The sequence below is a fragment of the Sinohyriopsis cumingii genome, chromosome 9 (genome assembly GCF_028554795.1).
Source record: "Sinohyriopsis cumingii isolate HCF-2022 chromosome 9, ASM2855479v2, whole genome shotgun sequence".
Taxonomy (NCBI): domain Eukaryota; kingdom Metazoa; phylum Mollusca; class Bivalvia; order Unionida; family Unionidae; genus Sinohyriopsis; species Sinohyriopsis cumingii.
Genome location: NC_142969.1, coordinates 13,676,045 through 13,692,583, shown reverse-complemented (window position 1 = coordinate 13,692,583; position 16,539 = coordinate 13,676,045). Strand labels below are relative to the sequence as shown.

General features: G+C 34.2%; 1 protein-coding gene across 1 annotated transcript in view; it reads left to right on the top strand.

Annotated features, from left to right (window-relative positions):
* The window catches only part of LOC149791295 (E3 ubiquitin-protein ligase RNF113A-like), a 39,537-nt gene that overhangs the window by 9,996 nt on the left and 13,002 nt on the right, over positions 1 to 16,539 (top strand). Inside the window, exons 4-8 of the mRNA XM_089969822.1 lie at positions 435 to 542; positions 3,256 to 3,365; positions 3,974 to 4,080; positions 5,068 to 5,157; positions 12,249 to 12,342. Coding sequence (XP_089825948.1) covers positions 435 to 542; positions 3,256 to 3,365; positions 3,974 to 4,080; positions 5,068 to 5,157; positions 12,249 to 12,342 — 509 coding nt within the window. The remainder of the gene's footprint in view (positions 1 to 434; positions 543 to 3,255; positions 3,366 to 3,973; positions 4,081 to 5,067; positions 5,158 to 12,248; positions 12,343 to 16,539) is intronic.

The following is a 16,539-nucleotide window of genomic DNA, read 5'->3' as shown; positions in this document are numbered from 1 at the left end:
TGACTCCAGGTCACAGTTTCATGCCTTTGCAGGATTTCAGGTTATGACTTCAGGTCACAGTCTCATGCCTTTTAGGAGTGAAAGGAATTAATATAAAATAACATTGTTCATGAGGTATTTTAATTATCTTGTGATCTGGGGGATTAGTAACATGGGATGGAATCAAGAACAGAGTGGAAGGCATTATATGCATAGGTGTGGGCATCAGGAGAAGAGTGGAAGGCATTATATCCATAGGCGTGGGCATCAAGAGTGGAGTGGAAGGCATTATATCCATGGGCGTGGGGATCAGGAGCAGAGTGGAAGGCATTATACCCATTGGCATGTGCATCAGAAACAGAGTAGAAGTCAGTAGATGTATTGGGAAAGGGTGATACCTCTTTAATTTATATGAAGCAGAAGTACTGCAACGTATTATATTTTCCATTATACAGAAAAGAGAGGGTCCATCAGACATGGGGGCTACATCCATTGTGGAGATTGACACAGATGTAACACATGACTCTAGAGCCATCTTTGAAAGAGCACAAGAGATAAACAAGGTTGGTACATTTGTCTTAAATAGTATCAATTAATATTTTAGTGTTAAATTTTAGCAACTATTTAATGTTAGTGTTTTTTGACTATGTTCATAAACAAACTAATAGAAAGAGCAAAAGTGAACAAGTTTTGTAAAATTCAACAAATAATTTATTTCACTGGAATACAAAGTGAAAATTTAACATGAACTAACATATTGTGAATTAAATTCCAAATAGTCCTAGACGTTCTAACATAAGTCCAGATCTAATACTGATATTGAAGGTGTTGATGGGCCTTGTAGTCTTGAATATGCTAATGTACCAGTGGCCTGGAGCGTGATATGCTAACAATCTTTTGATGTATCAGAATAGTATAATCCAAATTGACCATGTCTGAATTTGCTATAATTCCATATTAATGTTCCAGTCTGAAAATATTATTGATCACTTTGTAATTCCAATGAATAATAATTTGAATAAATAAATACACCCAAATCAGAAAATGAACACAACAAAAATAATGATTTTGCTTCAGATGTTAAGGCAGGAATGAATAGTGTTTCAGGTAAAAAAACATTGTATAAAAAACTTAGACATGATAATAGAACCAGGATGTAGGTGAATCTCCTATTTAACATTATATGTTGTCAACAAGTTAAGGAATTTCCAAGTGGAAAACCATATCCTAGACTCAGATTCAAATAAACATGCTTACTCTCCAATGATAATGATCTGAATATTTAATCCATACATGCCAGCCATTATGAATTTGACATAATCTTTACATTTTTTCTCCAGATGACATTTTATGCTCTTATGACAAATCAACGGCACTTTACAAACTTTAAAAGAAGAATATGAGAGTAATGTATTTCAGCATGCTCAGTGAAAGTTATACATGTAGACTAGTTAAAGTGAGTGCTGAATAAAAAAATTTGTGTTTGTATTCTGGTTCCAGTCTAATTTGGCCCGACTTAAAGTGGCATCTTACTGAATGTGTCATCAGAAATAACATTTGGTAGGACAAACCTACCAAACAAAAATTTATATTTTTCACTGTAATATCTAGAATATTGTTTCAGCAATATGCAGCTAAAATTTCTTTATGACTAATTAAGCATACATGTCAACAGTCATGCACATGATAAACCATGCACTGATGAGATTGACTGATTAGCATTTGTGCTAGTAAATTTTGGCCTTGTACTGACTTGTTTCCATCTTTGTTGGTACAAAGTACCCAGCTGCCATGGATGTCATTATAATGAGATTCCAGTATGGTCTGGCACTCATCGACGCCATTATAATCAGGCTGTGCTGTATTTTACCCTGCTCTTTGAACTGTCACATTCAGTATATATTATGAATTTAATGAGTATGGCATGATATGGGTTTTTGATCTACATTGTTGTACATTACATGTATGTCTTTCCCATATCATATGTTTTACAGTGTCTTAAATTACATGTATATTTATTCCACAGTATATGTTTTACAAGGTTGTATATTACATGTATATCTGTTCTACAGCATATGTTTTATAATGTTGTACATTACATGTATGTCTATTCTACAGCATATTTTTTAGTGTTGTACATTGCATCAAAGATTCTTCTAGGGTAGTGCAACTATGGAATTATCCAATACTATGGAATTACACAACCTTTAGTGAAAATTTTTATAAACAGTACTTTAGAGAAAAAAATGAAATGAATGAGTTCTGACCTTTATGAGCTGTTTTGATAATGGACAACATCACAAATCAATGCCACAACAGTATTGTAATCCTGTTTCACTATTATCACCATCAGTCACCAACTTAATCCACACACAATTAACAACTTTGGTTTAGAGGCATTATGTAATAAAATAATTATGCCTTCAACTGCAGCTTGGCTTTTAAGATTACTTGATTTATGCAAATAAATAGAAATCAGCAAAAATCCACACCTTGCTGGTCCTTCAGCAAACAAACGCTGTTATTGATTTGTTTTGAACATGAAAAAATAAAACCTTGGGTTACCATATATAAAGCAGAGAGATGGGTGCTTTAATTTATACTGTTTCACATGCCAGCAATTAAGTCACACAAATCCTTTTCTGAAAGCAGAGTTTGCTTTTTAAACTGGTGGTTTCAGGCATTATTTTGATGAATACAGTAATTTGATTACTGGGGAAACTCCAGCCCTAACTGTAAGTTGTTTATTTTAATAGACTAGGGAGGCATAATTATATTGTATGTATATACCATTACACCATCTGAATCCATCAGAGTTAAACTGACTCTTCTTCTGGTGCTGTGTTGTTGCAGCCAATCACTGATCAAAGTTGGCAGGGATACTACAACTGTATGAAAACAGAATGTGTCAGCTTTGACGAACCTTGATCTTGAGACAGTTTACTTTCAAGGCTTAAATCACAATGTACAATTTGTTGCTTCATGAATACCACCAGTTCTAACTCTTTCTGGTGCAGGGACAAATTTTGCTGGTAGAAACTGACATTTACCAGTGTAATGGAATCTCTGATTTCACAGTGTATGTTTTACAGTGTTGTATATTACATGTAGGTCTATTTCACAGTGTATGTTTTACATTGTTATATATTACATGTAGGTCACAGTGTATGTTTTACAATGTTGTATGTTACATGTAGGTCACAGTGTATGTTTTACAATGTTGTATATTACATGTAGGTCACAGTGTATGTTTTACATTTGCCTTTCGTTCCTCAGGAATTAAAAGGTAAAGAGGATGATAAGATTTATCGTGGGATAAATAACTACCAGCAGTTGTATGAGAAGAAAGATACAGCTCAAGGAAACGCTGCAAGTAGCAGTGTCAGGTTAGAGGCATTTTACAAATGATTATTTTTTGCATCTGCATCGCACAGATGTGGAATGTTTCCTGGCATCTACAAGGAAAGAGTCAATAGTGCTATAAGTTCGAGTGACACTTTTTGCATTTACCTCCATGTGTCTAACATTTATAATATGCGCATTCCTGTTGAAGGTTTCAGTGAAGTAAAATTAACATTTGCAATGGCCTACTTTTCACATTATTACTATGTTAATTTTAGTTTTGAGATCTTGCACTGATTGAGCATGCAGATGTCAACTACAAAATTTTTGTTTGAATATAGACACTTTGTTTTATTGTTTGTACACACATGATCACACACAATAGATTGTCAATATTTTCTGCACACTCATTTGAGGAGATGCAGATTAATTACAGTTACATTTTTTTAATTATAAAACTCCAACTCTATACATTTTAACAAAATCTTCTTAGTTGGTTTGAAGATATTTGAATAAATACTGCTTACAGAAAGGTATGTTTTACTTCATCAAAAGTTATCATGATTGCCAACACACTTAATACATAACATGAATGAACAAATCATAATTTGTGCAAATGCATTTGGGGTCAACATGTGCACTCTTTTGCCAGGAAAGGACCAATTCGTGCACCAGCACACTTGCGTGCTACAGTTAGATGGGACTACCAGCCAGATATCTGTAAAGACTACAAAGAGACTGGTTTCTGTGGGTTTGGAGGTATGTGTTGTTAATCAGCAATCCATTTTATAATCTCTGGTCTAATTAAAACTTTGTTAATGTTTCAATCTTCATTATCTGTTTCATTAAAGGTCTTCATATGACATTATCAATTATTGTCAGTTGTATATTTTTTCTAATCTTTTTTTCAAGTTTTCCAAATAAATGGTTTTGTATTCCAATTCTAGAAATAACTTTAAACTGAAAAGAATGGATAATTTGAAAAAGTATGCAAAATTATTGTATTTGATGAAAATACTGATGATGCAAGGCTTACAGCTATTGTTGTACTATAAATAATCACTTTCCTTTTACTTGCTGTTGTTCTGACATACATTTGACGAAAACACCTTAAGTGACAGTTAGCTTGAATAGCTTAAGTTTTGTGTATTGCTTTTACTGGGAGGATTACTTACTATGTAATGTAGGGACAATGCTGATACAATGTAGAATTTCTTAGTGACTGGGATGAATACTTGCTATTGACAATGTAAGGACAATGCTGTTACAACGTAGAATTTCCTAGTGACTGGGAGGATTACTTACTATTGACAATGTAGGGACAATGTTGTTACACTGTAGAATTTCTTAGTGACTGGGAAGATTATTTACTATTGACAGTGTAGGGACAATGCTGTTACATGTAGAATTTCCTTTTGACTGAAAAGATTGCATGGACAATGTTGTTACACTGTAGAATTTCCAAGTGACTAATAATGATGCATGGGCCGTACCACTGTAGAATTTCCAAGTGTCTAATAATGATGCATGGGCCGTACCACTGTAGAATTTCCAAGTGACTAATAACAATGCAAGGACCATACCACTGTAGAATTTCCAAGTGACTAATAATGATGCATGGGCCATACCACTGTAGAATTTCCAAGTGTCTAATAACGATGCATGGACCATGCTGCTTTACTGTAGAATTTCTTAATTTTGGCACTTATTCCTTATACTTATTATTAAGTGAATTTCGTCTTTCAGATAGCTGCAAATTTTTTCATGACAGAAGTGATTACAAACATGGCTGGCAGATTGAAAGAGAAATGGATCAGGGAACCTATGGACATGGAAGTAAGTGCTGATGTTAGCGGTTCTTGTCTTGCCTGTGAATGTGATAGTCACACCTGTGGATGCTGTTGTTTCACCTGCAAAGCGATAGTCATTCCTGCAGATGTGGTAGTCACACCAGCAAATGCAGTATTCACAATCTTGAATGGGAAAGTATCACCTGTGATAGGCATTGTAATGCATGTGATAGGGATTGTGACAGACATTGCCTAGTTATGTTTATTTCAGTCCACAAGTGCAAACATATTAGAAAACACATCTTCATTTGTGAAGTAAAAAGCATTATCAAATATACCTGCTTTTTATGACATCTCAAAAACTACTGAACAGAATTTGGTCAAATTTTGAAAAATAGGGCATCTTGGCAAGAAACTCTTGTACGTTTGTACACACCGCGTGGCTAAAATTAGAAAACAAAGCTTAAATTACTTCTCAAAACTGCTCCACTGAATTTGACCAGCTCTGACATAACACATCCAGTTTTGTATTGATCCACTAGTCATTTTGATCATTGTTCCTGAAAAATCTTTTCATAACTTTTTCAAAAATCGGTCAACAGAATTTGAGCAAATTTCACAGAAAACATCAAGGCATTAGGTGTTTAAAGTCTGCACAATTGGTGCTATAGTATAGCTGCCATTTCTACAAATTATAAAACCTTTATATGTCAGAAAGAGTTATACTAACTCCAATTACTAGGCCAATTGCCCTTGCATTAAGCTTTTGCTAACAGTCAGTTGAACATCCAAGGCCCACTTGGGCCTTATGTTATGGTTATTGCTTGGGCAAAAAAATATGAAATAATTCAGAATTCTGGAATTGGAGTAATGGCTATACCATTAATTCTTAACAGACATTATTTGTGTGCAGGTGAGCATAGGTTCATAGGAAGATGCAGTATAATTGTAAATAAGTTTGTTTTAAAATGGTATTGTCTATTCTGGCAAGGCTGCCTAGGTTACAAAAAATCAACACTGCTATGTCAGATAAGCATGCTTTTGGATTGGCACCACCACTTCGGTGGCCTAGTGGTTAGAGCATCTGCCTTAAGTGTGAGAGATCACGGGTTTGAACCAAGTCATACCAAAGACTTATGAAAATAGTACTTACACCTACCTTGCTAGGTGGTCAGTGTTAAAAGGTTAGAGTCCGATTTGTGATACTACACGGTCATTAGCATTATAATTTGTGCTCATTTAGATATAAATTTGTACTCATTTTAAACCATATTAAAATTTGGGGAGGGTCACAAATCCACTATTTTTTCAAAATATAAAGTTTAAATGAAAGCTAGAAAGGGGACCAACTTTAATGACATTATTTCTTCCATGACAAGCAGAAGCAGCCAGCTGTGTAAATTCATTCAGAATTTGAGAGTGAACTTGTAACAGCACATTGCTTTTCTAATATACAAATTTTTTACCATGGGTAGGTACTGTAAGGGCTCATTTTGGCCCACATATTCACAAATTTTCAAAAAAGTTGTTATTGATCAGATAATATCATGGCCAAAATCTATCAACATTTGAAAAGTTTTAAATTGTAATTGATTTTTAAAAATTATTGGATATGATGTCTTAAGCATGTTCTCATGACATCATGCTTGGCTGAAAAAAAGCCATTTTGTGCTAAAATTGGAGCTATTTTTTAAAAATATTACATGTTGTCTGGGGTTGGTAATATTTTTTTCTTTCTTTCTTCGGCTTGTGTTTCGTGACATTCTGAATATTTAATTGAGGGTAAGTTAGGTGTAGAAGAGGCGCATGAAGGAATCAGCCCACGACAAGAACAACAACAAAAAGCAGCTTACAGTATTATTTTCCTGATGGGGTCTAAAAGATAATGGAATGATGAAAATAAATATACTATAGCATATCTTTCCCATTTGATGAATTACTTCAGTACACAACTTCACAGTATCCTCAGCTGAAGACATTTTGGTCTCCAGCTGATAATAAAACAGAAAAAACAACAACAAAAACTGAATGCAGTAGTTATCAAAGAAGTATTTTTTGAAGAAAGGGATATATTATGGTGTTATGAAGTGCTCTACTTGTAGTGCAAAGAAATATATAAAATACGTTTTAATAGGGAGGACATACATTTTAGGACAAAACTGATCTTATCTGAAAGAACCCTACACAACAACAAGGTCCCTAGATATAATTCTTTGCCAATTACAGTTTTAAGGTATCCAAGAGGTGTAGACTTGAAGTGCATGGCTGCTTGCAGCACAATTCACTAAATCATACATCAGCAGTTTGAGCTTCCATTGAAGCCTTTGATTTTTCTTTTTTAGATTTATATGTATTAATAAGTTTTCTTTTATTTGTTCCTTTGGTGACTTAAGTTTGTTTCTTTTGAGCTATTTTTTTGTCTGTATGTCTTTCTCGTATCATCTATTCAAAGATCTGAATTCGCTTAAAACTAGTACTGAAAGCAATTGTTTTTAAATATTTCAGCTGGTTTGTCATTGTCAAGCTCATTATTTTGTATCATTCCTCTGTTTCCTGATTAGTACATATCTTTTTCTTATGGCCATTCTTGTGTGTGTGTGTGTAAGAGAGAGAGTGAGTAAATTTTGAAGAAAAAAGATGCAGTGGAAGGAGCCTTTTGGGGTATATCTTTTGTATCTCTGCCATTGTTCATTTTATGGATTTTGAATGCTATATACCTGTCTTTTATAATATAACTTAAAATGCATGTTGTGTTTGTGCTTGTGGAATGTCAAAATTGAATGAGACATTCTGCAATAGCTGCTCCATTTTTTCTCTCCATAGTTAGATTGTTGGCATAACCACTGGTAGAAAAGTGTCCTTATCCTTGAGTAAACAACCTCTTTTACAAAATCTTGATGGTCTTGGACTCTGTGTGTTTGTGTGCGTACATGTCTGCTTGAGTGCTTAGCCAGATATATGGACGCATAAATGTATATAAATTCTTTTTGTATGCACCGTTCCCAAGTCATTTAATATACAATTTCACATTCCAGTAAATTAAATGCAGTAATATGACATAATTTTCAATAGAAACAAAATCTAGAGCTGTTGATTAGATTAACTACAAAATAACTAGGAGATTAAGGGATACATCCCATAGATTGAAAAAATGACAAGATAATGGTGAGTTCTAATTGGGTATGCCACAGTAATGATGTCGGTGATAAGATCATGGGTGGGGGGATCATTGTGTACTGGAACAAATACATTTGTATTAATCTGTTTTAAAATAATTTTGTTATTCATTCTGGAGACCCATTTGATATAATAAGAAACCAGTGCCAGTTCATTCATTGTCTTGACAAGACTGATATCCTTGGTCAGTGAAGTAATACAGCGGTGCTATATATGTTTTGATATAATAAGAAACCAGTGCCAGTGCATTGACCATCTTGACAAGACTGATATCCTTGGTCTTTGAAGTAATACAACGGTGCTATATATGTTTAAGGAGTACCTCACACACTTATAGTTTACAGCTATAATTTTACTCTCTAGTATATGAAACTTTAGGATCAATCATCATTACAAGGAATACTTTTGTTCCAATTATTTATAATATAAACTGTTTTTTCCCCAGAATGATGTCTAAACAAAACAGCTTTTGTCGCTGACATTTGCAACATTTTTTATTTTTTTCTATACATACTATCAACATTTGGCTATTATTAATGTACAAAGTGTATTCGGAGCCCTGAGTGGCCAAGTGGTTTAAAGCGCTCACCGTTACAGATCACAGCCATCTCACCTCTGTGTGGGTTTGAGTCTCAGGCTCCGCCAATATGGGTACGTGAGAAAGCTTGCCAGTAGCTTCTTGTGGGTCAGTGGTTCTTTCTGGGGTTTTCATCATCTGCTGAAAAATGGCATTAAACCCTATAACAACAGCAACAACAAAGTGTTTTCATAAAAAATTTTGTGAGAAAATGATCACATAAATAAATTGTCTTTTCTGGAGCAATTCTGGCAAGAATTTGACAGAAAGTCAGTACTAAACATGTACATGCGTGAAGTGTTTTAAATGAAAATGAAAATAGGTATGAGAGGTAATCAACCAAACGTAATGGAACTATATACATCAATTATACATTGTTTCAAATTCAAAACAAACTAAAGTTTTCTAAGTCTGACAAATGTTATGCACACTGCATTCAAATGCACAATTTAGGATATATATTTTTTGGCAATATGCCTGAGAGGAGCTTTTTAACCTATAGATCTATAGTCCAAGAATATATGTTCCACAACAGAGACGAAAACTATAGGCAAATTAAATGTTATTTTCCTTTATTAAAAGTGGTCCTGAATAAAAATTAAATATTTAAGGAAGAGAGAGGGGCATATTTTGTCTATATACATTTCATCTTGATCTGAGTATGGACCAAAGATGATGCTTACGGTACCTACCCCTTTGTTCAAGAACGAGTTGCCATATAGCTAAGCATGCTCTTGCTGTTGGAGAATTATAATCAATTCCTTTTTTTTATATCTTATTAACAATTCATTTGTCTGTGTTTGACATGAAATGAGTGGCCAGGAGAAATGTGTCTTTGGTAAGGGTAAAGTAGGGAATTTTTATTCTTGTATGAACCCTGTCCTTGAAAGAATATCATATTTAACATCTAAAAATCAATACTACCAATAACATTAGTATTTGAATGTGAAAAGTGTATGACATCACAAGACACTGGTGTTTAATAGAAAAAGTATGAAGTCATTGTGCACTGGTGTTTAATAGAAAAAGTATGAAATCATTGGGCATTGGTGTTTAATAGACAATGTATGAAATTTTTGGGCATTGGTGTTTAATAAAATAATCAAGTGTATTAAATCATTTGGGACTGGTGTTTAATATAAGAAAAAGTGTGTAAAATTATAGGACATTGGTGTTTAATAAAAAAAAAAGGTAAATTATAGGGCATTGGTGTTTAATAAAATAAAAAATTGTATGAAATCATAGGGCATTGGTGTTCAATAAAAACAGCAACTTAAATTTATTCTGGAGTGAGGAGTACATGATCTAAACAACTGTTAATGTGTGATGTGGATAAATAAATATGTGTTGAGGTCAGGTAAAAGTAGCCATTGTATTTTAGCCCATCGTTGCTATATTCAGAAGCAGAATACAACCTTTTAACCAAAGGTAAGGTTCATATATGTACTGAATTGTTCAGCATTATATTTTAATAGAGAAATTACAAAATGTTTCTTAGTTATCATGGGAATGAGTTTTCACACCAATTCAAAATGCACATGTATTACCTTACACTGTATATACTTGCTTAGGTGGCGCTCTACAGATTCGTATTTTGCATAGGGTTAGGATTTTAAAGAAAAAGAATTTCCCCGCCTTTCCTCACTGGTTATACTGGTTATTTAAAAAAGACCTTGTATATCTTAGGTATAATGCAAAGAACCTTTACTTCCCTTTATTTTGGTGTATGATTGATGGGTGTACAATGATTTATAGAGTAAACAGCTTGGCCTTACTTCAGATGTGCACCTTTCAAAAAAGTGCTAGCTCTACTTGGTCATTTTCACTTCCTGAACTTCAGAGGTAAATTGTATAAAAAGAGCCGATAACTTTTTTTATATTTTATATATTTGGTAATTCATTCATTGCACTTTCAGCAGCTGGTATTGTCTAGTCTGGCAAAATTCATTTTCCCTATTTTAATAGCTGCTATGTATAGTGTACTTTAGACTAATTCAGGCTGATTTTTTAACACAAGGGAGCAGTCATTTTAGTTAGCAGTGTGCTTAAATCATGTAAAATTTTCAAAAGTACAATATCCAAAGAAATATCATCCACATTACATTAATGTAGCATAGAGGTATGCCAACATTCTCTCCATTGTGCATGTTTTAAATGCGAACTACTTCACCTTACATACGTCACTCTCTCAGAAGTACATATTATCTGGTGAGTGCCCCCTTATTAGTGAGATCCAGCTGCATAGACCCAGATCTGCCATCCCATAATATTCATGCAGATCTGAGTCTATGCATTATGTTAGGGCTAATCTGTAGCATAGCAACAGCTCAAAATAAACTTTTTCAGTACTTGCAGCATTTTGATAATTGAAATTTTAAGACATCATATCAAATAATTTTTATAAATCAACTTATCTCAACTCTGTCCACATGGGTTTGTGTCTCAGAAAAACCCAGCATGGGCATGTGAGAAAGCTTGCCAGTAGTTTCTTAATGGGTCACTGGTTTTTTATGGGTGTTCCTACACCAGGCATATTGGCTGCCATGTATAGTCTATCATGTGCTGAAAAATGGCATTAAAACCACATTAACAAAAACAACAACAACAAGAAGGCAGATTATAGAACAGGTTGATGGCTTTGTAACCTGATGAAGTTGTGATGCTACCATAATACATTTCCATAATCCTGTTGTTGCCATGGGAATGTAAAGATAATTGTGAGCTATGGCATTTACATACTTTATAATGTTGACCTTCACTGTATGATGCCAGTCATCAGCTGTGACACTGACATGCTTTATGATGTCGACCTTCACTGTGATGCCAGTCATCAGCTATGACACTGACATACTTTATGATGTTGACATTCACTGTGTGATGCCAGTCATCAACTATGACACTGACATACTTTATGATGTTGACCTTCACTGTGTGATGCCAGTCATCAGCTATGACACTGACATACTTTATGATGTTGACATTCACTGTGTGATGCAGGTCATCAGCTATGACACTGACATACTTTATGATGTTGACCTTCACTGTGTGATGCCAGTCATCAGCTACGACACTGACATACTTTATGATGTTGGCCTTCACTGTGTGATGCCAGTCATCAACTATGACACTGACATACTTTATAATGTTGACCTTCACTGTGTGATGCCAGTCATCAGCTATGACACTGACATACTTTATGATGTTGGCCTTCACTGTGTGAGGCCAGTCATCAACTATAATGGTGACATACCTTATGAAGTTGGCCTTCACTGTGAGGCCAGTCATCAGCTATGACAGACATGCTTTATAATTGTTGGCTCTCCCATCATCATCATCATCATCATCATCTTTTGTTTTTTACAATTCCTTTATACTTGTTTCAGATGATGAAAATTATGAGATAAGCAGCGATGAAGATGAGTTGCCCTTCAGGTGTTTCTTATGCAGGAACTCCTTTGTCAATCCCATTATCACCAAGTGAGTATGTTTTTGGTTTGGTTTTGTCAATCCCATTATCACCAAGTGAGTATGTTTTTGGTTTGGTGGGATTCCGTCCCTCAAAGCATATGGCATACTGTTTGCACTTTGTTACAGAAATTACTGTGAATTCATTTTGATTCCTGAACTGAAATATTAATCACTACAAAAAATGAACCAAGTTGATATTCAATGAAAATATATAAACTTTGTTTCTGTTATGCTTGTTTTTCTGACATATACTTTGTTTTAATGCCCTATCCAGGATTGTTAAGTATTTTAGGTTTTGATGGCACCCTTTAAGAACCCTGATAAAATGTATTGCAACATTAATTAAAGCAGTGAAATAAAGTTTGTTTTCTTGTACATTTATACAAAGGATGTCAGTATCTTTCTTCGATTCAGACCTCGGCATTAAAGATAAGTGCTTGCGATTAATAACTTACATAATTAAGCTAATTACTGCATTACATATATATATATATATATATATATATATATATATATATATATATATATATATATATATATATATATACACACATACATATATATATACATACATATATATATATACATATATATACATACATATATATATATATAGATACATACATACATACAGACAGACAGACAGACAGACAGATCATATGGCGAATAACAGTCCTTTCAAGTGCACTGGATCCAGCAAGGGATCATGTATGTCAGGGATTGATTAAGATAAATGCAGTAAACTGACAACGAACAGTGCAAATCTCGTATCTAAGTTGCCTGAGTGCTTTCGACTCTTAATGAGTCTTTTTCAAAGGCAACTACAAAACATGGACAAGACAAATAAAACAGAAAAACTGTTGTGGTTGCAAAACTTTACTTGAGTATTTCTACAGTAATGAAACATTTAAAGGTATTATGTTTCAACTAGTTTATTTCAACTTGTTGTGGATGCTGGAAAATATTTTACATTGACCTATAAATTGACGAGCCATAATGAAATCTGTTATTTTATGTAAATTTATAAGTGCAAATTATATCCCAGATATTTCATTGTTATAGTAGTAATTATAGGCTATTGGGTGACTAATAAGCAAATTTAGAGAAATATTTAAAAGAAAATGTGCTGGCTGCAGAAAGATAATTTTATTTGTGCATGGTTGACATTCTATATTGAACTCTTTTGGCATTTTGGCAAGGTGTCAGGATATGTAGAAAGACTCATTTTTAATCCTGAGAGGAAATGATTAGTCAGAGTGCTTACCTCTCTTGATACAGATGCTTTGTAGAAGTTAAAACAGAATAGAATCATTTCAACAGAAAATGCTCAAGAGGTAATTCTTGAAAGAATATATTATGAATTCTTGATTTTTTTCTGTCAGTACCTTGCAGGTTATATTCAAACTTTTGATCTTGTTTAAAGTAATATTATTTGATTCTTCCAGGTTATCTCTCTACTGTAAGTCCTACTGTTTAGAACGGTTCATGTCTCTCTACTGTAAGTCCTACTGTTTAGAATGGTTCATGTCTCTCTACTTTAAGTCCTACTGTTTAGAATGGTTCACATCTCTCTACTTTAAGTCCTACTGTTTAGAATGGTTCATGTCTCTCTACTGTAAGTCCTACTGTTTAGAATGGTTCATGTCTCTCTACTTTAAGTCCTACTGTTTAGAATGGTTCATGTCTCTCTACTGTAAGTCCTACTGTTTAGAATGGTTCATGTCTCTCTACTTTAAGTCCTACTGTTTAGAATGGTTCATGTAAATTTATTGTGGATGAAACTTTTAAGTATTAGGGCTTTTCCATTCAAACATATATGGTACCCAGGGAAGGCAGTATTAGGGCTGTTCCATTCAAACACATATGGTACCCAGGGAAGGCAGTATTAGGGCTGTTCCATTCAAACCTATATGGTACCCAGGGAAGGCAGTTAAAAATATATGCCAGGGTACTTTAATTTCACACACAGAGTTCATTTTAAAATGATAAGAAATGTCTGAATTGCATCCATGGGTGAGTACCCCACTTTAAAAGTGCCTTCCCTGGATCACATTTGTTTTATGGAACAGCCCTCAGTGTTTTGTGTGTTTTGAAGAATACATTAGAATGAAAACTAACTTATAAATTATTTTTCTTTACTGAAAGCCTAATTTTTATCTCTTGGACAAAAACAAAATCTATGTGTATTTCCAATAACCTTGATCCTCCTTTTCAATCAAGATTTAAGTTCATTCATATTTGTACTAAAAGTGTAAGAACCTTTAGTTGTTAAATAACAGGGTTTTATTTGCTGCGAAGTTTTCTAAAATTGGATAGACTCATTACATTTTTGTGTGTATTAATCAGTCTCTATTTGGTCCATTAACCTGCCAGTAATAGATGCTTAAATCATTAAACCAGCCAATTGTTTTATTAAATATTTACAGCTATTGAAATAAAACATCCGTCAGTGCACATTTGCAAACAAATAAAGTCTGTTTATACATGGTAGAGTAGGCATGCATACTCATCCATTTTTCTGAAAGAAAGAATATTTACTAAAAATGATACCTGCTTGAAGTAGCTGAGCACTCATATTGTCAGGCTCTCTAGTTGTATTGCTCTAACTTTTGTAAAGTGTTTTTTTAAAGAGACGCTGGAAGTATGTACCGATTCAATTGTGTTGAGCTAGTGTTTACTTCATAATTAGGATTTTAGCATGTTAAATTAACAAAAGGAAACTGAAGAGTCAGAAGAGCGATTTTATGATGCTATGACATTTTTCTTCCATCCACACCATACATCCTTTTTGTCTCTGCACAATAATTATATTTCTCCACTATCAACTGTAACTAAGCCTATCAATTTTGGGGTCAAAAGGTCACAGGTGAAGGTCACTGGTGCTGAAAGAAATAAAAAGTTTCTGCACAATAACATTAATTTTACATCAGATACCCAGTCCAGCGATATCTGATGCCAACAGTGTTAGATTTAGAGAAGTATTACTCTATAGCCTTTGACATCTTTGCAAGCCAAGGATGCAATATGTTAACCCTATCTACACCCGGGCAGATCATTCAGATATTTTGGTGCTTCAGGTCTGTTAATTTCATTTAATGCGGTGGTAAGCCACCGCATTTAATAAAACTCAAGTTGTTCAAATTTGAACACTCTTCTTACAAGATCAAGACAAGTTGAGCACATTATTTAAATGGACTCGTAAATAAGCAATTTTCCACTGCTGGTCCGTGTTTGTACAAATACACATGTAATGGCTTCTCTCTGATATATTCTGATATATAGTCGTACTTTTGATGGTAAACTTACAAAGTATCCTTTTCGAAGTCAGTTGCCTCCACCATTTTCAGCCGACGTACAATGCACTGCTGTTACACATTATTGGTTAGTTGGCATTACATGCTAAAGGAGACAACTCATGAAATCCAATCAATGTCACTAGGACAAAACTCTGAAATATCTGTACAATCCACCAAGGTGTAGATAGGGTTAACTCATCAGAACCTTGGCTTGCAAAGATGATTTTTTTTATGTCAATGATGTTAGGTTTAGTGATGTGTAACTTTATCTTCAGCTCAGTCAGTGTTAGGTTTAGAGAGGTATCACTGTCATTTTCAGCCCTGTCAGTGTTAGGTTTAGAGAGGTATCACTGTCATTTTCAGCCCAGTCAGTCTTAGGTTTAGAGAGGTATCACTGTCATTTTCAGCCCAGTCAGTGTTAGGTTTAGAGAGGTATCACTGTCATTTTCAGCCCAGTCAGTGTTAGGTTTAGAGAGGTATCACTGTCATTTTCAGCCCTGTCAGTGTTAGGTTTAGAGAGGTATCACTGTCATTTTCAGCCCAGTCAGTCTTAGGTTTAGAGAGGTATCACTGTTATTTTCAGCCCAGTCAGTGTTAGGTTTAGAGAGGTATCACTGTAATTTTCAGCCCAGTCAGTCTTAGGTTTAGAGAGGTATCACTGTAATTTTCAGCTCAGTCAGTCTTAGGTTTCGAGAGGTATCACTATCATTTTCAGCCCAGTCAGTCTTAGGTTTAGAGAAGTGTCACTATAATCCTGGGTCCGAAACAGTGTTAGGTTTAGAGAAGTGTTGCTGTGTAGTTATTGAGGCCAATAGTGTCAGTTTTAGAAAAGTGTCATTGTATAGTAATTAATGTCAATAGTGTTAGTTTTAGAGTAGTGTCATTCTGTAGTAATTGATGCCAATAGATT